General features: G+C 36.0%; 1 protein-coding gene across 1 annotated transcript in view; it reads right to left on the reverse strand.

The window, feature by feature from the left end:
• The window catches only part of LOC120337568 (uncharacterized), a 64,748-nt gene that overhangs the window by 16,452 nt on the left and 24,321 nt on the right, over positions 1-23,975 (reverse strand). The window contains exons 3-6 of the mRNA XM_039405398.2: positions 19,964-20,242; positions 6,107-6,250; positions 2,952-3,006; positions 654-723 (exon numbers count right to left, since the gene is read on the reverse strand). Of these exons, the coding sequence (XP_039261332.2) occupies positions 654-723; positions 2,952-3,006; positions 6,107-6,250; positions 19,964-20,242 (548 nt within the window). The remainder of the gene's footprint in view (positions 1-653; positions 724-2,951; positions 3,007-6,106; positions 6,251-19,963; positions 20,243-23,975) is intronic.

Genomic DNA, 23,975 nt, shown 5'->3' on the forward strand with positions numbered 1-23,975 from the left:
GGATGTGATAAGAAAAACACGAAAAAAATTAATAAAACTCAAGTAGGATTACCTCAATGAGAGTATTTTGAATCAGCGATTTTCATTTTTAACACGGCTTTGTACAAGTGGTAATAGATATGTAAAAATCTACCATATCTATGCTTTAACCTGTAACCGGACTCTGTACAAGAATGTACAACCACAACAGTGATTCCCAAACTGTGGCCCGCGGGCCAAATACGGCCACATAACGACTAAATATGGCCCGTCGATTTAATACTTAAACACTTTATGTTTTTTCTTTTACCACCAATTGTTACGATATTATCATAGTTAAGCACGTGTATATTCGTCACAATTAAATATATATTATATATATAAATTATATCGGTATATTAATTATATGTACCCTCCTCTCCTGGCCCGCGAATATCTTTCCGCTTCTAATTTTGGCCTCAATCAACTTTGGTAACCACTGGTTTGGAAGGATCAGCACAGGGCGGGTAATATTAGGCTAAGCCGAATTGAAAAGATTCTGTCTTTTACATATCAGTGACTTCTTTAAAGCTTTTATAGGCGGGAAGGTCAGAAAGACAACCCATAAAACGTAGCTTGCTTGACTAGAGTTCTTTTCAGAAAACTACCGAGTTTATAATCAAGTATTTACTTACGTCTCTGTATGGGTCTTTTCCTCGAACCGATAGATCTGTGATGTTGCCGCATCCGCCAGCACATAGAACACTAGAAAAAATAGTCATGATGAGCAAATGGGTCATGAACAGTGTAAAAAAATTATTGAAATATATTTTTAATAAGGCTCGATCGTTGGTTAGGCGAAATTTTACAAAAATATATTTTTATCTCGTGCAGCAAAACTCTCGGATCACTTATAATAGTCATTATCACCCTTGCTACAGCATTCTTGCTTTACTTGCTCACGAAAAATTAGGAGGAGATCGTTAACATGTTTTACATATATCGCAACTTCGCAAGTCCTGTTGTCATTCCTAATTTATTATGTGGAACAAATCGAAAAAAATTTTACTTTTTTTTAACAGTGCAAAAGTCAGTGCTAATGATCAATTTATAATTCTATTCCCATCGTCAAAACGTTGCTTAAACGTACCACATAGCCGGTCCAAAGTTGGCAGTGTGCGTAAGTGATCATTTAATCGTTCTCATTGTTTTTATAATAATGTCTGGTGTCTGTCACGCTATCGTGAAACAGATGACCAAAGTGCGGAAAACATTTTGAGAAACCATCAAATTGTCGGCTTGTGTTTTTTCATGAAATTTTACTTCAATTACTATAGATGGAGTACTGATAGAAGCTTGAAGACCACTGACCACCGTATCTTTGCTATAAAATGAATCTTCTTCACTTATGATAAGCGATACTTCGCTTTGCGCAGAATTTTTCTCGAAAAAAAAGGCGAACATGTCTTTACCAGAAACCAGTAAATTGAAGCCCTAGTCGCAACGAGAGGAAATATACATAATTTCCCGTTCAAAATCACTCAATGTAGCAAAAAAAGTTGAAAGTTTAATTAGTTGCATTCTCCTGGTATAAAAAGAGTGATTCAAAAATTTTTGGAGCCCATTCCAAATTACCAAAATATATCATGTGGACTTCCCCATATTTGGACCCAAAGTACAGAATGGAGAAATCCCGGCAATTTCTTTAAAAGAGAATTCAAAACAAGAAAAAGTAATGGTATTCCAAAAATGGTGACTTTTATATCTCAGAGACCGTTTGTACGGAGTGATATTCGAAGTGAAAAAAGGCGCTTAACTGGCGAACACCATGTAAGCCTTATAAAACGGGCGATTTGTTATTAAGTTTAAAACATGATGAATGAATTTTATTTCATTAGGCTACTGTACCTTCAAATTTTAAAACTTAACAAAGATCATGAAGCAAAGCAAAGAATATCTGTCACTTCCGAAGTATGTCAACCAAGATGGCGAATACTGAAACAAGTATGTGTATCAGGTGATGGTCAGGTCATAATTTTATCCCAATTTTCCTTATTTTAGTTCTATTACGAGTTCAAGTACTAGCCAAGTGACTCTCATAGTATTTGTACCTGAAATTATGGCTTAACTCTAAGCTGGTACACATACTACGTTCCGGTGTCCGCCATCTTGGTTCACATACTTCGGGAGTACCGAATATCTTATGCTACGAGTATCTACCCTGCTATCTAAAATAGTTTTGTATCTACGGCTGCTTACACAGCGCCTATTTCGGAGTGAAAAGGTCGCAATAGGTATTTCATAAATGCACGACTAATGAGAGAATACAGTATTTCTCAACCAAACTCAGACAACAAATTTTGAAGACAAATATTGAAATATAATTTTTGTCAACGGCGACATGCGTGGGGTTGTTGAAAGATTGCTTTGAGAAGTTAATTCAAGCGTAAATTATGCTCAGTCGAGCGTAAAATGCCAGCGAACGATCACGCACTGTGACGTAAGAAACCACAAAAATTTAAATCTGTCGTCTGGAAACAGACAAAGACTTACTTCTTCGAGCATGGCGCTGTACAAGCAGATAATGATATGCAAAAAGGGTCCTATTTTTTTCGATTAAAAATTGCCTTCTCACTTTATTACACCAGCGCGCAAAAAGCGCCCTTGGCATTCCAGTGGTCGCCTGTAACATTGCTCAGACAAGAGTCTCTTTTAGTTCTGAGTGAGTGCCCGTGACTTTGCTCAGAGCTGAGTCTCATGTACTTCCGAGTGAGCGCCCGTAACTTTGCTCAGAGATGAGTCTGCATTACTTCTGAGTGAGTGCATGTAAATTTGCTCAAAGACAAGTTTTCTTTACTTCTGAAGAAGCAAGTGTAATTTTGCTGTTAGCAAATGCTCAAAAAATAAATGAAATTTTCCTATTTTAAGGATACTAGTGGCCCGACTGCAAGAAAATCAGCGAAAGTCGGGACAAGTGTACAATAATAAAGTACCTGTAAGATCCAACTCCAACATGGTCTTTTCCTTGGTCAACGCAGGTAACGAAATCTGAAAAATAATAAATTTTTTATCATATGAGGAACAACCATGCTGAAATACTTTATTTAAATTACCGGTACTTCAGTTTTCGGTATTAATTGATGAATTTTCTGCCGCATCTAAGAATATCTTTTTCGTTTTTTCGGATGTGATAAAAGAATACAAAAATCACGTCCGCTTTTGGTTATGCATTATCGGTTTGTGATAGTAAAAAACGCAATGCGTCTACTTATAAAGCGGCTTTGCGAATTACCTCATTGTCATTACTTTTAAATGAGCAACTTACGATAGATAAGGTATTTGGTTTAGTTAACTATTTCTTCAAATGTAAAGCACTCGGAAAAGCGAAGCCCCATATAATCCGCTTTTCGAATTACTTATTACTTCGAAAAGAATAATTCACAAGTTTTATTAAATTTTAAAACAAAGCCATAAAGAATGCCCTCAGGTTGAACCAAGACCAAAAGTATTTACATAAGATTTATAAGCCTCAACAATGAGGCTTAGCTAAGTAGTATCATTCCTACCTCGGGGCTATGGTAAAAGTAATACGTGATAGAACGTAATCGATGGATATCTTGGATTACAGATATCTAAGTCATGATCAAAGTCGGTATTGTGACGTTATCTTTCGTCATAAAGCTCATCTTTACCCACTAGAAACTTGAAGACTAAGCTAACTAGCTTGCTTGGGAAAGGAGAAAACTTAGATTTGAATCTTTCTGACACCTCGTTTCCATATAATAAGTTTATAAAATGATTTAATCAAAGTTTTGAACAATAAATACTCGTTGTTTGGGCCAAAAAATATGATATGTTCAATAAACAAAGACACTAAAAAGATATTGAGGCTCTATTAACTGTCAGTGTAACCAGAAAAACAGAAGACTTATTGTAAAAAGTTCAGTATTCTAACAAAATGGATGTTTTTCTGGTTCTTATTGAACTCCATATTCCGTGTGATTGTACTGGTGCTGTATGTACCATCATAATTCTATATAGTTTCTGAAGCTCTTGGCATTGGATTGGTTGCCTATGTCTTTCATGAGAGATGACAGCATATACAACAATATCATATTCGTATTTTTTTTATAAATGATAATTTTGAGCGGAATTCATATGGTTATTTTGTTTGCAAAGCGTTGGTGGCCTTGTATTTCAGATCGGCGGTCACTCGTGCAAATACGTTATACAGAGTGAACATACTAAATTGCGAATGATAACAATCATTATAATACCAGTCCCCCTGAGTCAACAATTTTGTCTTGTTTATAACCTTGGTAGGAGCGACGGGCCTCCAAATCTGAACGCTTCGCCTGTTTTGCGATTAACGATTGCATCTGTGACAAAACAATTCACGGTTCATCTTTCACCATTGTTCAGTCATCAATCTATCTTGCTGTTCGTCTCAACTGTCGCCTTCAACGACGAAATTTGAGCCGAAGCAGTGGAGTCGATTTCAGGCTAAAGTGCTCCAAGTATTTAAGCTGTTGTAATCTTTTTAGACGTCCTGCACTAGTTGGGACTCATATTAACACTTACGGCGTTAACTGATCGATTTTAGCGTCGATTCATTGTTGTTTTCTCTTTTTAAAGCAGAAGACACTGGGCGTGTAGACTATGAAATGTAAAGGGTTGCGTTTTCGACGGCCTTCAAGTTTTCCGTTTCCGCATTCATTTCAGCATGTTCAAGAGCAATGGACTTCAAGCTGTTTATTTACGTATTTAACATGTATACGTAATATAGCTTGAAACAATACTCAAAACGAGGCCATCGTAGGTCCCGTGCATTTTGTTTGACCGTTTATTGTTATTTTGTTTTATGTCAGAATGACCAAAAATAAAATGAAATTGTAGGAATATGAAGTCTGATTACTTTTGGTCCACACAACTATTTTTTACCAATTTTAGGTGATAGAAATATGTCAGCTTAATTCAAATTAAATTTTAAATTTCAAAAAATTATTTCCCGTTCATGAGTTCATATTATTTATAGGTGATTAACGAGTCAACTGTCACACTTCATCACCTAATTCTCTTCCAACATTAGTCTTCCCTTAATCCTTGCGTGATGGCATTGGTGCGTTCATCCGTGCCGAGACTACTTTGCCTCAATGGTAGTAGGCTATAGGTTTGATAATTAGTTTGCTATTGCATATATAGAGTGTCCATAAAGTCTTACACTATTTTTAAAATTGCGAAGGAAATTTATCGATACCATTTATTGCTTTGGTTTTCACATATATATTAATAGAGTAAAAATACTTGAACAATTACTGAATAAAAAACAACAAACCTGATATATTGAGAACTGGCTTTACAACAAAATTTAAATTGTAACGAGACTATATGGACACCAGTATATTACCGGATTAAATCACGAAAAAATTGAAGTTGATATTCCATGTACATCGAATTAACGCGCAACGAAAGTCTAATATTGCAATTTTCCAATACAAATAACATAATGCTGTTGAATTAGGATATTATTCGAGAAATATTTTTACAGAATCTTCGCATGATGTTTTACACACACTTCACTCCAAACAAGACACAGATTCAGGAGAAGCTATTATTTTCGGATAGACATAAAAATTAACACGTTTTTTTTCAAAATAGTTGGAAAACAGTATTTAATAGATTGGCTGTGAAGTCGTGTGACGAATTGCCTATCCTCAGTTGAATTTTCGGACTTGCTGTGTGGACTGGTTTACAAAAATACTTGAGCTAAATTGGGGCTCTAGGCAAGCATATAGCAATACGGAAACAGCTAAGTTTTTGATAGACAAATTGAAAATGTAGTAAACCCAATTTTTGGTACTCCCGTTGTATGTGTACCAGGTTATCGTTAGGCCATAATTTTATTCCTATTTTCCTTATTTTAGTTATAATACGAGTTCGGGGACTGTCTGTGTTAGCCAAGTCAATCGTCAATGAGGTTTACTTCGACGATGGCGTCGCAGCCACGTGCAAACCCAGCCTAGGTTGTGCACAGCTGAATTCACACGTGACACGTGCTAAAACGATCAGTAGTTGCCAAGGACAAATTCAAAAGAGTGATCTTTTGTTAATGATCATAATACCAAATATAAAATGTGGCAACACCTACCGTCTTTTGTTTCTCCGGGCTTCGTTGCAATATATGAAACCAAGAACCCGTTGCCAGAAAATTCTTTCGGTCTTCGAAATATAACTGTAGCTGTGTTCTTCGTTAATTGCACCCTGTCCAGATCGTCGTTGCCACAGTATTTATCTGAAGGAAAACAGAAGCGTTATTGAAAATATAACAACGTTGTAAGTTTCTATTTTTATAAATATAATGATAATAGGATTTTTTATTTAATACACCAGAAGGGAGTAAATACACAGACCTCCGTGCGGGTAACAGTCCAAATTGAATACATGATTTTATTATAAAAATTTCAACCTTTTTTTTAAATGCAATTTTGTGGTATTTGCAGTAAGACAAAAATTCATACGCCATTTCAACATTTTTTTTCGATTGTTTACAACACAGAACACGAATAAATAAAAAAATAAAAACAGACAAGGACGACAGAGAGATCGAGAAAATGGGCAAAACCTAGAGAAAGGTTCCAGCGTTTGTGCCCATCCACCCACACAAGTGGAAAAACATATCACGACAATCTTACTGGAAAAGGGTCCAGTAGGTAGAGTACTCAGACCACTGAGCCTTTTCTGTGAAGTTTCAACTGACCATTGTCGCTCGCCACACTGTCCGTAATTCAGTAAATATATTTATTAAATATCACATATAGGAATTATTAAATATTTTTCATGGATGACACCCTTTTCGTGAAGGTCACTCCCCAAGGTCATTTCAATGTAATATTTATGACGAAAGCAATGAAACACAATACTATCTCCTTCGACTTCGCGAAGACAACTACAATTATTGAATAAGCAATACGTCATAATAGAAGAAGTTTTGCAGAAGACACGAACATCATTTGCCACCAAATATGGTAATGTTTGCCTTCGTTACCAGGACAACTAAAAGATTAAGCGGCTTAGCCAAATCCCGTCTAAGCGACCTCGAAGTTGGGCCACCCGGTGTGGGGGTACATCTTGCGTTTTCCCCAAATACCTGATTTGCAAAAGCTAATGCCAAGTTTGAATATAGGTATCTAGGCTTCCGTGTATATTATGACCGCATGTAATACTAAACTCTTCGCATTTAACAAACTTGAAATCACTCTACAGAATGTATGAGTTTTTTTTTAATCACCCTATTAGGCTTGCGCGATATGAAAGGTTATTCGTAAAAACTCATTTAATTCATACCGAAGAAAGTGAACGATCTGATTAGACGAGACCGGTCATGGGGGGTTGGGGCTCCCCCCCCCCCCCATCCTATTTGAAATGTAAAAATATATGAATATCTTTTTGTATCACACATAGCGGTTTTTCTTAGCTTGAAACGCTTTTCAAACTCTCAAGACTCACGAAAACACACGTTTTCCGGCGTTCGGCCGGACCCGCCAGCTGTTTCGATCTAACTTGGCAAATATCAATTTCAGAACCCACTTTTGCCCTAGTAAATGGTAATTTTCATTTTAATTATAAACTGGAAGTATTTTGGGGGGGGGGGGGGCAAAAATAACTTTTTTTTATGTAGTTTTTCCCTTGCATGAGAAAGTTGAAGGATCACAAAATGTTTGTGCAACCGCCATGAGGGGAAAAAGTTGAGAGCCACTGAGCTAACCACTCAATATAAGTTGTGATTTGAAATCAGGAATCGGTCTTGTGGTATATATGTAATGGTGGAGAATTTTGCATTTACGCGATATGATTATAGCAATCGCACATTTAAAAAACCTCAATAGCTCTCTTCTGTTGAATATTGATATTAAAAATTAGCAACTAACTCCGGTTGAAAAAGAGAGTGCATATTGTTTTTCTTCGACCAAATTTTCAAAAATGAAAATTTCAGGAAAAAATGAATATATATATCTGTAACGATTTTTTTACTGGAAATATTGGCAATCATTTTTAGATAACCATCAGTTAGACTGTTCCCTCATTATCCGCCCTGAACAAACTATGCGGTTTTTAACCCAAAACAACGATTTTCTGCTGACTGTTATTTTGGCTCCATTTTCTGTTATGAGAAAACAATATCTTCTGTTACCTCACAATGTTATTCTTAGTTTAATCTATTGTGATCACACAAAGAACGCGCCAATTTTCGCATGAACGCACTTAAGCGGCGCGAAAGGGGGTGCAGGGGATAAATAGAGATAAGTACAGGGGCATTAGGGGTTTGGGGTTTACAATAGGGGGTTGTATTTCATTAAAATACCTTTTGGAGTTGTATCGGCCGTACTTGAAATGGAAATGAATATTTTACTGCACAAGGAATTTTTATGATAGATAGGCCCACAGAAACATTTGGAATAAATGAAAGTAATAGCCAACTAGCGAAAAATACAATCGTTAACCACGGAAAGTTTTAACTGGTCCAGTAGTTATTGAGAAAAGCAATTTTTTCATAACAAGAAGAAGTAAAGATAGCTGAAAACAAGATCAGCAACATAATAATAACAAAACGATCCGCAAGTCCACTTGGTGTCGAATAACCGTAATATCAGAGACTGGATACTTGCACAGGACAACGTTTGTGATCGTTAAGCTTTTGTAATTGTGATTTATAGCAGCCCAGGCAACGCTTTGCGTTAGGATAATCTAACACGAAACTCAGGGGGCGTGACCCGAAGCCCCCACTAGGTCAAATTTACCGCCGCATTGCACGTGAATGGATTTGTTTTCTCAGGGCGGAAGTCTTAACTTTTCCCCACGACGTCCGGTTTTAGATTATCGGTGGTTTAAATTAAAAACGAAATCCGGACAGACCGCTCCTTGTATATTAATCACAACGTTTTTTGTATGAAGATTCTATTTTTACACACTTTGTTGCGTAATAATACAAATGGATGTCTATTATGACGAAGAGTGATTGGATGACGAAACCAATGAGGGTCTTTTCGGGATTTTGCTTTTGCTTCAAACAGAGATTTGAATAAGCAGTTACTATAATTTAGAACAGAGCCGGAATCTTTTCGCCTCTACGCCCCGAGAGGGGGCGGTGGGCATCAGTGGGTAGTATGGGATGCGTAAGCGAGATTGTCTTGATCAACATAGTCAGTATAGTTAAATCCAACGCTTCAACCACAAGGCCATCGTGAAGCCCAACACGAGGTAATCATAAGAATTTGAAGAAGACAAACTGCTATGACGTAATAATTGTTTCCCGCGTTCGTGAGACGATGTCTAAAATATTCGACTAACGTAAAATCGCTTGGTGTCAGGTTTACACTGTAAATATGAAACTAGTTATGGTCCATGAGATAGCGATAATGCCTTACGATTTACCATATCTGGTGGTATATATTTTGCAATGATTAACATTGCCTCTTGCCAGATCGGATATTTCCCATAGAGGGATTATGCATACGATGACAGAGTAGCTTTCACGCTTTTTCGCCAGAAATCCATCAATTAGTTTTCCCAAAATAACTTAGGGAGAAAAATTTTTCAAGTATATAACGAACAAAGTGGGGCTGGCTTTGTTTAGGCAATGTAGATTTGCAAGTTCTGATCCCGTCTACCTAATTTGTTACACCCTTGGCGAGGCGGTGCGTTTCATCCCGAGGTTTTTAAACTTGTAATGTCAGCTTAGTTTTGTCCAACATTGTGAAGAAAGCAACAATTCATGTTTAGAGAATTATAGCTTTGATAAAGACCGTGATATTTTCCAATTCAGTAATCAAATAACAAAGAGGATTAGAAGAAGCTCATATCTTAAAAGAACCGGAATATTTCCCGTTGGGCAGTGCGCACCCAAGTTTTTACACACTGGGTGGTATGGCTGTGGTATTTATTCTCGATTTTTTTTAACTACGATGCCAACTCAGTTAACTCCAACGCTATAACCACTACGCCATCGCGCCCATAATCGCATACCTGTACTTGTAACCGTACGGATTGAGCATTATCGCTGACTTTCCGCTCCCCGGGTTAAATTTGAAATTCTACCCTAACCTCAGCCTGTATTACGTCATAATTGAGCAAATTTTAGCAGACGACAAGACGAAAATCCTTGTTTTCAGATACATTTTCAATATGGGCGAATGTCATAAGTAGGATTAGAAGACTTAGGGGTATCATATTACAGATAATGGTTTGCCATTATTAGGTAATAATGTTACGGTCATCCTCGCACGCTATTCGTATTCATTACTCATAAACATTAGTACATAGAGGGGGCTATTAGGCTATAGTCTTCCGAAGCTTACTAAAAGCTTTATACTGGTATCTATTTTAATGACGTCACGTTTTACTATAACGTCATGATTTCATATTTCACGAGAGTGTGTATTTGCGAGTCTCTCTACAAAACTTCTATTTCATTATTTTTCAAGTATAACAGCTCCAAAGTGCGAAAAATCCGTGAGCCATTTTTAAAAGTTTCAGACGCCGAGTAGTAATTAGTAATAATTCTAATTTATTCATAGGATCAATACTGTCTTTGCTTATGGAAAACAAAAACTTCAATTATTTTTTTGCGCAGGTGTGACTATTTATCGTCTGAAGACTATTTGGACATTTATGACGACATAAAATTATAAGGAATAAATTGTCTTTGTGACCTCATAAACAACTCATATTAATAACCGTGAAACAATTTGTAGTATTTATTGCATAATAAAAAAAAGGGTTATTACAAATTGTAAATCATAATTTGGCCGGGAACATTTTAGTTGAAATTTTGCATTTGAAGGATAATATTTTCATTTTTATCCCGTGCGAGTTGGAAACCAATGAGACGACTTAATCAATCATATGGCGGGCATGCCTTCTTGTCCTGATGCCATTGGGAATAGTTTACCAGTTAGTTAGTTATTCAATTCAGATACATGAACGATTTTGTAATGAATTTTAACCTAGTTGTGGTTATGACATAGCCACATCGTTGAAGGAGATTTAGTGAAAAAGCATACATTCGATTATTGGCAATTACTAACAACTATTTTCGATTATCCTCTGCCCATTTTCAAAGAATAAATTTTTTTTTTCGAATCAAACGAAGTATTAGTCAAACCTGACAAAGAAATCTCCGCTACAACTCATTAAATAGCTGAAGGCGACAAGTGACAAACGGATTCTTTATGACATAAACAAATCAGTTTTTCGAAGCCTTTGTTTCGTAACAAACCGGTAATTATAACAGAATGACAAATCGTTTTCTTAGACAAATAGATTCATTTGTTATGCTTTACAAAAGTCCGAACGCATTTTAAGGCTTATTCTTATAGTCTAGGCGCAAAGCACGGATTGTTACGAAGTATGATCTTTTGTACAGAGCCCCGCCAACGTTCAAAATGAAATAAAAAATTAATAATTATCCAGTTGGGGTTAGAAATTCAGATTGCGATGAAAATTCAAATTAAAATTTTTGAAATCCCTTCCTAACTAAACTGGATAATCACTAATTTGTCATTTTAAAGCGTGGCGGTTTAAATCTGTGGCGTTTTATGATGTTAATTGCAATGACGGTGAGTTACGACCGTCGCGTTTTAAGGAGTTACCATGACGTCACATGCCCGTATTAGACGTCGTTTTTTGCGATATGACGTCAATTTTCGTATTGTATGACGTCAGTTTTTGCATTATGACGCCAGTTTTAAAAAAATTATAACGCCACGTTCGTACAGTTTTCCTCAATCTTCCCACTACATTATAGAGATACTAAATCATGCACCTTTATCTTAGAATGACCAGCTGGCAAGTACATCTGCGAAACAACCCAACATTTGTCAACATACTGCTGATTTCATTAAGGCACTTAATTAAGGAAAAATAAACGAATAAATTGGATAAAAACAGAATTAAATTTCATTTGCAACGGTCGGGGAATCTCGCTAACCAGATGGTTCCATTTCACGGTATATAGAGTAGGGTTGCCAGATTATTCTTAGTAACATGGGACACTAATGTATCAAAACCAACTTCGCCCACCATATAAAACACACATATATATACATGTGATGCATTAATTCGTGTTATATTTATCTTTCTAAAAATTCACGAAGAAGTGAAACAACAGTGACTTGAACGTAAAACATGTCCCTTGCTCATTATATACACATTTGGGATAAGAGTTACATATTTATCCAGGGGGAAGAAAGACGATTAGACGGCCTAACCGTATGGCGAACCACGGCCATTTGTCCGGTTACCAGTCCCAGTCAGGTATGGGCTCAGTTAGCCAGGTATTTGTTTTTGGAAGCATGGACTTGACTTTGTTTGTTTGACTTACGACTTGAAATGACTATTGGATACAGGGAATCTATTCTTTAATTAGTCATTTTTGTATTTTACTCATAACAAGGGTCTGTGCAAGCAGCCATAAGGAGCTGTTATTGTTGGGAGGACCAGTATACATCCTGGGTAATCAGAGAAATTATTAAATGAGCATTAAAGCACGGCATACTTGGCATTAACATGTATTTGGAACGATTAACTGATTACTTAATCTGATATCTATGCTTGATCGGTAACCGGGACAAGAGCTGTGGTTCCGTGTAAAATCAAGCCATCTCATCAACTTTCCTCTCCCATTAGATAAATATGGAAATATACTGAAATATTGTTCAATTTATTTACAAAAATGGCTTCCTCAACTTCACCTATGGGAGATAATCTATTCAATTTGTTTTTATGGTTGATTGCTTATGTTTGTGATCGCACAATCCCTTGGCGTTAATGATGAATGTGACGACATAAACAATTCTTAACGACGCCCCATTCATAAATAAGTCGTTAGGACGTAGAATAAACAAACACAATGCCGACTCCAGTTCCGGTTGTTACGAAACAATCAGGACCTGGCCCAGTTGTTCTGGAAAATTTATCTTTACTAAATATGGGCGGGGTATCTCTAAAATGATTGGCAGGTGAAAAATTTGCGCGAACTATATTTAGAACATTTTATCCACGACTTCCAGTTGTCGTCTGCGTCGCCGCTGTAGATTATTGTGTCACAGTCATCAAATCGCAACCGTTTGTGATAGGTATTGTTTAATGACAGGTGATTTTTTGTCATGATGACTTCGGGTGTCTTCTACAACTATCATGGTTATTTCAAATCTTCGTGCAAAGTCTATATATATTCGTATATTCGATAGGAATTACATGCTTCGAACCTGGATTTCGCTCGAACACATACTCCAATGATAAGGTATTCGATTTCACGGAAACGTCATCACCTCTAGATTTCTTAGACTTTAAAATGGACCCGAAATTTACCCATGGACCGTTTGAGTAAATTGTTGTTGGGATTTTTGTCACAAAATCACTTTTCTACGCAACTATCTGACCAGCGAATTCATGTTTCCAGTACTTGAAGATTACTTTTAATTTTTCCTTCTATTCAATGTTCTGTGAGTTACACGTACCCCGATGTCTTGGTATATTATATTCTTGTCAAAATGGTACCGGTACGTCCATTGTTTAGCTGAGACGGTTAGACATCGACTTGCGATATACCATTAATCAAATACGGGCCATTTATGGTCATTGCCTAAACGCTTATATTTACCAGTATGCCATACTTATTTCATCGGTAAATAAAACAATATATATTCCGTCTAAAATACACATAGTAGAGTCGCGCGTCGGAAATGGTGGATAAAAGAAGAATGTTTTCGATAAATATTATTGTTGGTGAGGTCGATGAATGAAGAGTAAACATGGAAACGTCGTATCTAGGATCTTAACAACGGTAGAAGGAGGATTGAAAATGGTGATATAAACGTGACGTCATAATGAAAAATGTGAGGTAATAATAACCCCTCGAAAAGGCGATAGATAGCTCGATACAAAATGTGAAGTCATAATACAAAATAATATAGTTGAGTCGCGATGGAGCGGGAGTTTCCCTCACTCTCTGGCTATGCCCCTGATTATAATATCACAGTTTATCTTATTTTGCTAACAATTAGGTGATATATTTACCGTCAAAAAATAATTCGTCCTACAATGCTAAATTTTTTAATAGGGTTTCACTCGTTGTTATCAAAAAAACTGATAACAAGCAGTCACCATCAATACACTCACTCCCGGGGTGGAATTGTAAATATAGAGTTTAAAATTTCGGCGCTCCAGAAGTATGTGTACCAATATGAAGGTAACTAATTTTGTTTGCCTGTTTTACATCAAGTTGTGTAAAAGGACTGAAAACTATGGACGAGAAGATATTCACTTGGCTAACACAGACAGTCCCCGAACTCGTAATATGAATAAAATATGGAAATATGAAAAAATGAAAGTATGGCTTAACAGTAACCTGGTACACATACTACGGGAGTACCAAAATTTCCAATAATTTTAAAACGCCACTGTTATTTTTCAGTAACATTGGTAAAAAGATGACGTTCATTGGGATATTAATACTCCATTAGCATAAGTAACCACAAGATGATACCGCTTTATCTGGCGATCTAACTTGCTCGAGGGGCTTGGACGAGACAACGTTTTTACAACAATATTGTTTTATTAGGAAACTTCGACGAAATTTCAAGTTGTAATTATTCTAAAGAAACTGATTTATTTTGTACAATTATAGAAAAAAAAAATAGAAACCGTTATATGACGATACATTGATATCAGTAATTTTGAAACTCCAATCAGTTGAATTCCATGTTCGAATATTGGGTACCGCTGCTCCATAACCAGTTTTGGTTCCCCGCGGCATCCCCTTTCCCAGTAATGTAATATCATTTTTTTAAATAAAAAACCTGACTATTTTATTTTCCAAATGATGTTCGCAGCGTTGAAGACATTCATTGTACGTATGTTCGCATTACATTTTTACCCGCATTTTTGCACCGTTACACTTTGAACAAGATTCCGCTGATATATAAGAAGTTGCAATGATTTGGGGATCAGAATCTTTCAGCATCGTAACTTCGGTTTTTTGTTTATTTTTGCATTATTTTGTTTTCTTACAATCAGCTCACCACACACAAGCATATTGTTCAATTACAAATAATCGATTGATAAAAACATGTTATTATGACATCACATTTTCTTCATTACATCAGGATGATCATCCGGGCGACGTTTTTATTCCAGAATTACGCTAGGACTCACATACACACTGAAATGACGGTATTCCCGTAGTATGTGTACCAGGTTAGGGTTAGGTCATAATTTTATTCCGATTTTCTTATTTTAGCCCCTATCCATAGGTTTCAGTCCCTTGATGAAGAGAAGGCGAACAAAATTAGTTACATCCACATTGGTACACAGACTTCTGGAGCGCCGAAATGACACGACAGAAAATGTTTCTCAGACACGTTATTAACAAAATGTCTTTCTTCAATTCGTCTGCTCCAAACAATGCTAAAACCAACGCTCATTATCACCGATTAACATGATATGACTCACATCGCATGTCATGCGTTGGAAACAAAATGGTTGACAGACAGAGAGAAACGGGTTTTAATTATTTTCACTTGAGAAATTGGACGTGTAGTTCGTAATGCTGAATTGTTATTGCTGTTATTGGGACTTTTCTTTCGACGTCCAGATACCTTACTTCGAATACACGGAAAAATGCTAGAAAAACTCACATTTGTCTTCGAAACTAGCGATTTTTCTCAAATCCATCAATTTTGAATGACTAAAAGCATTGCAATAACAATCCATCGAATTAGTGCTTAACATTCACAGCTAAAGTATGCAAATCTCGCAAATCTATCAGCTTTGTTTTGATGGATCGTTACCCCAGGTGATTTATCAAAAAAGTTACTCATTCGGGCTTTTTTGGACTAAACAGCTACGCAGCTGTGGCAGAAATTCAACTTATCTAGAAAACTAATGTGTTTTTTTTGTTGCACCTTATTGTCTAAAATGTTCGACTCCTAGCAGTTGCAGGATATTAAATAGTTTTTTGTGCTTTTTTATATTTGGACATGCATTTTAGTAAAAATATTCAGTTGTGGCGCAAATGTAATTATATGTGATATCCATTAGTTACAAGAGAGCAATTATCAACAGTAGCGTACCCAGGAGAAGGGTTTTGAAAGCCGGACCCCCCCCCCTTTTTTTTTTCAAATTGCAAAAAAAGAGCTATTTTCTGTATCATACATAGCAATTTTTCGTATCTTGAAACGCTGTTAGACCCTTAAGACTAGAAAATTCAAGTTCCCCGTCCCCGTCGAAACTCGTTGTTGAAATTCGTTAGATAATTACAAAAGAAGAACAACATTTAGTTTCGGATGACTGAACTTATCTTTCAGGAAACGACAATTATTATCGAACATCAACCTGCACGCCAATATAGACATGGTTTCCCCTGAGCCTTAGGGGTGAAATATTTGACAAACTTCATGGTGTTACATAACTTAAGAATCATTAAGTTTTGCAACGATGCGTAAAGGTCAAATGTCAAAGGTGGCTGGATTATTTCAAGCTGTTGATGTTTGTCTCTCTCTGCTATTATTTTTTGAAAACAAGTATTATTTGTATCAGAGTGGCCGAGGTATGATTGCGGTTTTAATACGATTTTTCATGAATATGATCTCCAAAGTTGTCGAATTTGAAGTGATGATAATTGGCAGGGGTTCCTGAAATACTACGTTACTACGCTAAAAATGTTCATTTTTCTTATCTTTATGACTGTGTTTAGAGTCATACGAAAGCTACCCCAAAGAAGAGTAGATTTGAAATTAACAAACAAAAAAACGTGATTAAACTTTTCTACCCCAAATCTGAAAGTAAATACAACCTTTCAACAAATAATAAAAACTGCACATTTTCAGACTTTAACTATTTACTGAGATCATTTTTTAAATATTTTTCGATTTATCGCCGTCAAACTCGGCGCCAGAGTCGTTAATTTCCCTCAAAAAGTTTGAAAATATTTGCGTCGATTTCCGCACAAAACAACCGATTTGGACTAATCCGTCATCATTTTATCGTTTCTGTCTGATAAGGGCGACTGGGGGGACGGTGGGAATTTTCGGTATTGTCGTAGTATGTGTACCAGGTTAGGGTTAGGTCATATTTTAATCCGATTTTCCCTTTTAAAAGTTATATTACGAGTTCGGGTACTATCTGTGTTAGCCAAGTGAATATAACCCCTGCCCATAGGTTTCAGTCCCTTTACACGACTTGATGTAAAATAAGCAAACAAAATTAGTTACCTCCATATTGGTATCATGCTTTTGAAGCGACAAATTCTCATATGTTGTCTATGACGCCTCACACTCTGAACAATGCTTCGGGCAGGTAGATACTGATATATAACAACCTTTTAAATTTTTGAGGACTACTAACTGGTACGCAACAATATGGGTAGACACTACTTGCTGCAATTTTGCGACCTGAAGATTTTCCTCTCCTAAACCGAACATGAGTGATTTTATTTCATTTAAAAGCAGCAGCTATTTTTGCGTAAGGTGATAAGATAATTTGACGTCACACGAACAAAAAGAATGGGGAACTGCTGGACAAAAAACGTAGGTTTTCAAAAGTCCTGAGTGTCTAAAACTCGTTTCAAGCTACGAAATATTGCTATATGGGAAAATGCTTTTTTTACACTTCAAAAAACGGCTTCCGACTCACTCTCAACCCCCCTGACTAAACCCCTGTCGGTAGCTTTCTTATTTAACATTGAATGCAAAGTTTAATAAACCCTGCGCTAGATGGTAATCATGGGATTGATAATAGATAACTCTGACGTAATTGTGGTTTATTGTCAAGTGTCTCCTTCGAAGCGAAGTTGTAGTGGGTGGAATGCCATCTTACTATGAAAAATTGAGATCAGAAATAATAATTTTCAATAATAAGCTATTTTGAAATATTGCTTTTCAAAATTCTACAAATACAAAACACAATGTCTATTATATGATATTTCATAAACACGGTGAATATCGTGGTAAAGTAAGTGGTAAGACTAATAGGGGAATAATAGACTCTTCAGACTGATTCCTAAAAACCATACTTTTTTTAAACTTCGAGACAAATTGCCGGTATTATTAGCGGTATTGGTCGTTTAACTTGTCAACAATACAACTAACTTTTCGATTAGATATTAGAACCTTGGGTGTCGCTGCTCAATAACCAGCTTTGGTTGCCCACGACTTCCCTTCTCCAGTAAAATTATATGATTATCTCGCTCTTTTATAAATTTTTTATTTGATTGTTTTTTACTGGTTAGAAAAATAAACTTGACTTGAGTGGAATTTTTTGGCGGCGTCGTCACGCTTTTTATTCCAAACAAGTCTTAGTACATGTTGGAATCCATGGATTAAAAGCAACTATATACACCTACCTACGAAGTGACCAACATGGGTTTCGATCCCAATATCTTTAATATACTACGACAAGATGTACATGTTACATGGGTGGTACCCGAACCATATCGATACCATATATTGTTTTGGCCCTCACAGATTAATTAAATAAAGTAAAAATACTTGAACAATTACTGATTAAAAAACAACAAACTTGGTAAAGATATATTAAGAACTGACTTCATAACAAAATTAAGTTGCAAATGGGCTTTATGGACACCTTGTATGTTGTTTTATTATTATATGTATCGTTATCATGTTTTCTGCTTTGACAAAAAAATAAAAACAAATTCTCTCTCTCTCTCTCTTTTAATATAACAGCCAACTATGCCATTTATATTACATTTTCAACGAAGCCATTTATTATCAACACATCTCATCTTATTTCCAGAAATATCGACAATTGTTTATCTAAGACCAAAGGCATTAAGTGCCTGAATCGCTCAGTAAAGTGCGGATCAAGCACTCGAATGGGAATATTGAAAGACTCTTCACCCCACTACAGACTACTTATCTTCCTAATCTAGAGGGGATGATATGTCAACTCCGGAAAAGGTTTTAAAACGATGTTGGTGGCATTAAATTGGAATTTTTTATGGGAACAAGAGTTTAACTGGCGAAATGACAAATCGCATGTTTTTTTGTATAAGTTTGCTTAAAGCAATGTCCCTATTCTTAAACTGAAAGTAGAAAGAGTGCTCCTCAATCTGTATCAATGGCGTCATCAGGTATGGCGTCATAGAATATGCATAATGCATTCTATTTCAACGCAGAAACTTTGCTGTTGGTTGAAATTATCCCAATAAAAGTATTAAGTCAAGTTCCCATGTCAGGATCTGTCAATCAAAGCTTCCCGTTCGTTGTTTATTCAGTTTGTTGGAATCCGGTTTAAGCCCCAGGTTTATAGAAAGCTATGGATGTTTTCCCGACCCTTGACCTCAGAAAAATTCTTCCTATACTTTACTATTTCAAAATTTTGGCACATACAAACTGAATTACATGATAAAAACCATCATTTTTTACCAGGTGACGCTAACACGGACTGATATCTAGTTTTAGCATAGCACATTATGGCATTCACAACTAATTTTTGGAAACAAATCTGATAAATAACACGCAAAACCACGAAAATGAGACAAATTTTACAACCATGCTTGTATATCTTTATGAGCGAACAAACAAAAATTGCCATTGTTATATCACCGTTTACTTTTTACTGATGATTACAGAAATGAACAAGGAAATCGATGCTCGGGGAATATTCATTGGAATTTCGTGGTTTGGGAACATATACAGTTATGTGTGCATTGGTGGCTGTTTACGAATTACAATTTTTCCATCAGCGCTTATCAATATCATTGTTAGTTGAGCTGTTTGCTTTGAGAAAAAAAAATGTATGTAGCTGGGTCCCCATAACGGTCTTTACTCACTAATTGTTTTTCAATGAAACCAACTTTACAAGTAAACACTTTCACTAATTTCATTCATTTTCACCAAATCAGAGCCAGACTTCCTCAGACAAGCAATTTAAATTGACAATCCCAAAGGAATCCCAAGTTGAACAAAGGGTACTGATAACTCACCCAAACTTGTTTTATTCTCATCAATTCCAGAAAAAACTTCTAATTCTCCTTTGCTGCATTCATCCAGCCCTGCTCCCATGTTGAAATCCCCGAAATTGAGTTGAATACCGAAATCTTCAGGTACTTTTATTTTCCATTCACACGTAATAATATCTTCATCCTTACTTGATAGTGACGTACGTACTTCCGCTGCATTCGGTGCTCGTTTCGGAGAGTGGGGATAGTTTGGTGACGTAAAAGTTCCGGTGGGACCAACCAGTGTTCCGCCACACGATGAAACTGTGAAAGAATGAGCTGGTTAACAAAATGACTCGGACCCGGAGGCCACTACTATATATTACTATTCTAAATAAATCTGAAATTTGTTCAATTAAAATTCACTAACCATTTATATGGCCCTCATTTTATTATGACAAACAACCAATATCAGTAATTAATATTCTTTGCCACGCTGGCAATACACTATCTGTAGAACTTGGGTTCGGGAATTTATTTCCAAATCAATATCCAAAGAATTAGCTCCCTAGGACCTAAAGTAGTGCGTTTCAATCAGTATATCAGTAACCGTTTCCCAGAGCTTTGTTCCGAGTGACGGCGTGAAAACGCTACTCAGAAAAATAACATCGCGCTCGCTAAAATGTTTATCTTGAAGTATTATCATATTTGTGTCGTAACACTTAGTCCAGCTTCGAACAACAAAAATGACTAATGTTAAAACAACTCAAGCATAACGAAAAAATTAATCAAGCAAATCCGAGGGCGGGTAATATGATATCACGATGAAAAACAGGCACGAAAAAATTTGTTTTACTTGGAATTACAAGAACCGAAACGTCCTAATCACTAAAGCCTGTTATGTTCACTTGAACTGCTCTAAGTATCGCACCAATCGGCAGTTTCTGGCTTGTTATAATTCTATATAGTTTCGGTAGCTTTTGGAGTTCAATTTGTCCTCCGTAACTTTGCTCAGAGACGAGATTTCTGCGCCTAACTTTGCTCACAATCAGAGTCTCCTTCACTTCTGAGTGAGTGCGCATAACTTTGCTGAGAGATGAATCTCACTCACTTCTGAGTGAGTGCGCGTAACTTTGCTAAGAGATGAGTCTCTTTTACTTATGAGCGAGTGCGTGTGAATTTGCGTAGAGAGGAGTCTTCTTCACTCTTTAGTGAGTGCACGTAAGATGGGTATTTTTCTTCACTTCTGAGTGAGTGCCCGAAAATTCGATCAGTTACGAGTCTTCGTCGCTTCTGAACGAGTGCATGGGGCCTTACAAACGCGTAAAGTTATATTCAGTCATTTCTCAGGTTATTTGCATAATTAATTTTATGTTGAACTGAAAAATCTTAACAGTTATAATTTCAATCCGGTTGACCTCGCCGACCTCGCTCTGTCCGCCCACTTGCTTTTATCAACGTTATTTCTATTATACCCCTCTGCCATATGCTTACTTTATTTATATTAAAAAAAATGGTTCCATTACATTTGAACCCACGTACATTTGAACCCATGACAATTGCACCTGTATGCTATTGCACCTATGGAATTTTTTTTGTTTCACGGATAGTTAAACCCATACTAACCCTAACCCATGGGTTTTAGCACCCGCATATAGATTGAACCCGTGGATATACGCATGGGTTCAAATGTACATGGGTTCAAATGTACGGTCACCAAAAAAAATACATTTGCAAGAGAAAGTATTATTTCTTTCAATCTTTGAACTCTTGATATAAGTTTTGGAATTTAAATCGCTCAACAGAAAAACAACAACTCCCTCCCTAATTCTTCTTAACGATAAAATTCTTTCAAATACTCTCAGACCACACCGAGTTGTCTGAGATAAAACATTAAAATAAGCCTGATTTTACGAGCAATAAAGTTTAACTTACGAAATGATTTATCGCAGTGGTTCTCAAACGGTGGGTCGCGCCCCAGAGGGGGAGCGTAGACAATTTTTTGAGGGGGCGTGAAGATAATTAAAATATTTGTCAGATTTGATCTTATTTTAAATATTCACAAGTATATTTTCAACTTGATTTTTGAATAAAACATACTTTCACCTTACTATCTGTTATTTGTAGCTTATTGTTAGCTAGTTATTCTTGAGGTGGGGAACGAGACTTGACAAATCCTAAAATGTTAAAAAAGTTCGCAAAGCAATACTTTATCGCATAAAATCGAGGAAGGTATCGGTTGAAATATTTTTTTATTCGGTCACAATGGCTTATTGACTATGTAAGAGTTTCTTTGTATGACGGAACTATCCAGTTATTATCCTAGTTGTTTTATTTTTAATTCTTCTTATCTTGGTGTAGAATAAGTTAAGTTAGGGCTACTCAGTTATCGCCCACAAACAAGTTTTTTTTATCTGTTTTCTGTTCATGTTAGGTTAGTTTGGTTAAGATAAGTCAAGTTGGGTTATTGTTCCATATTTACCTATATCAAACGATGAAAAGTGAAGCGATAAATTACCTTTTAAAATAAAATTAAAAAACAGATACAAAAAACAAAGAAGTAACCCAACAACATCAACAAGAAAAAAACGACTTCCAATTCGTGTTCGATAAGCCAACGTGTGTTTCGATAGCCATGTCGAATTCGACGGACTAGTTTTAATTTAACAATTCTTTAGTAACAATGCTTTATGTCTGTCATCGCTTTCTGCTTATCAGAAAACGTAACATAGGGAAACGCAAAGAAGACAATTTTACTTAGGGCTAGCCGCGATGTCTAACCAACATTTTGTAGCAAATTATCTAACCACGACACACAGGACATTGACCAAAGCTAACGCTGCTCTTAATATTTTCACTTCCAGTTAACGAGAAGACAATCTTACTTAGGGGAAGCCGCGATTTCTCGTGCGGTAATTTTTGTAGCTTTTGTAAAAAAGACATTGTAGCTCATTATCGAAATAATTTACAATTTTATGTACACTCTGAAATTAAACTTTCCAAAATAGAATATCGTAAATTTATGAACGTTGGAAAAAACGTTCCACATAGCTATGGAGTTTGCTTTTTTAAGGCTGGTAGAGCGATGACAAACGAAATAGTATATGACAATTAGCACATAGGGTGTCTCAAACTATTTTCACAATAAAAAATTTAATGAAATTGTAAATTCAAAATAAACTCAGTTGATAAAATTTTGAAACCGTAAACAGACCATATATTATGAACTGCATAGCGATTTATTCGTTAAGTATACGTATATAAATAACCCACAATATGGCGGTCGTATCAGACAATAAACACCCAAGACGATTCCAGATTACGAGTTGATGATGAACGAGTCTTCAACAACAGGCTTTTGAACTTAGTGGGTTGTTATATCACAATGGTGGCCATTATCTTGCAACTATAAATAAGTGGTGTTTCGTCATAATAGGCGGTTAGTCTGTTTCTATGATAAAACAAAGAGATTGGTTTCAAATGCAATTTACCGTTATGGGAACTTTTTTAACAATCAATTCCGGTTTTTGTGCGCCTAAGATGACTATATGACAATGTTTTGGAAACTTTTGAGAATTATATTAGGTATTTATCTCATTAGTTTTGAAGTGCTTGGAGTCGACTTTCTTCTGTTGAAACGGCGACTACTTGGCATATACCAGGTCGCCTTGACGTAACGTTTTTTCAAATAACATATTTTGTTCGTTTTTATTCTATTTATCATGTTATATTATATTGTTATATTATACAGAAGCAGAACAGTTAGACTGTCGCAAGTGTGCCTCTGCTAGATAACGAGAATTTGTTTTCTGCGTCTCCTTTCCCCCTGAAGTGTGATTATACTTTTTTATTTTTTGAATTTGTGTATGTATAGTTAGTATTTCAGTATGGTAAAGATATAAATTACTGGTTACTGACTGATAACAAATATGAAAGTTGAAAATAACCTTCAATAATTTGGCGTAATACGGCGCTGTGGACAACCCTCACGCGATCAACACAATCTTTTGTTTTTAGAACTGACGACAAACAAGTTGTATCGGAAACATGTTGAACA

This window comes from Styela clava, chromosome 10, assembly GCF_964204865.1.
Source record: "Styela clava chromosome 10, kaStyClav1.hap1.2, whole genome shotgun sequence".
Taxonomy (NCBI): Eukaryota; Metazoa; Chordata; class Ascidiacea; order Stolidobranchia; family Styelidae; genus Styela; species Styela clava.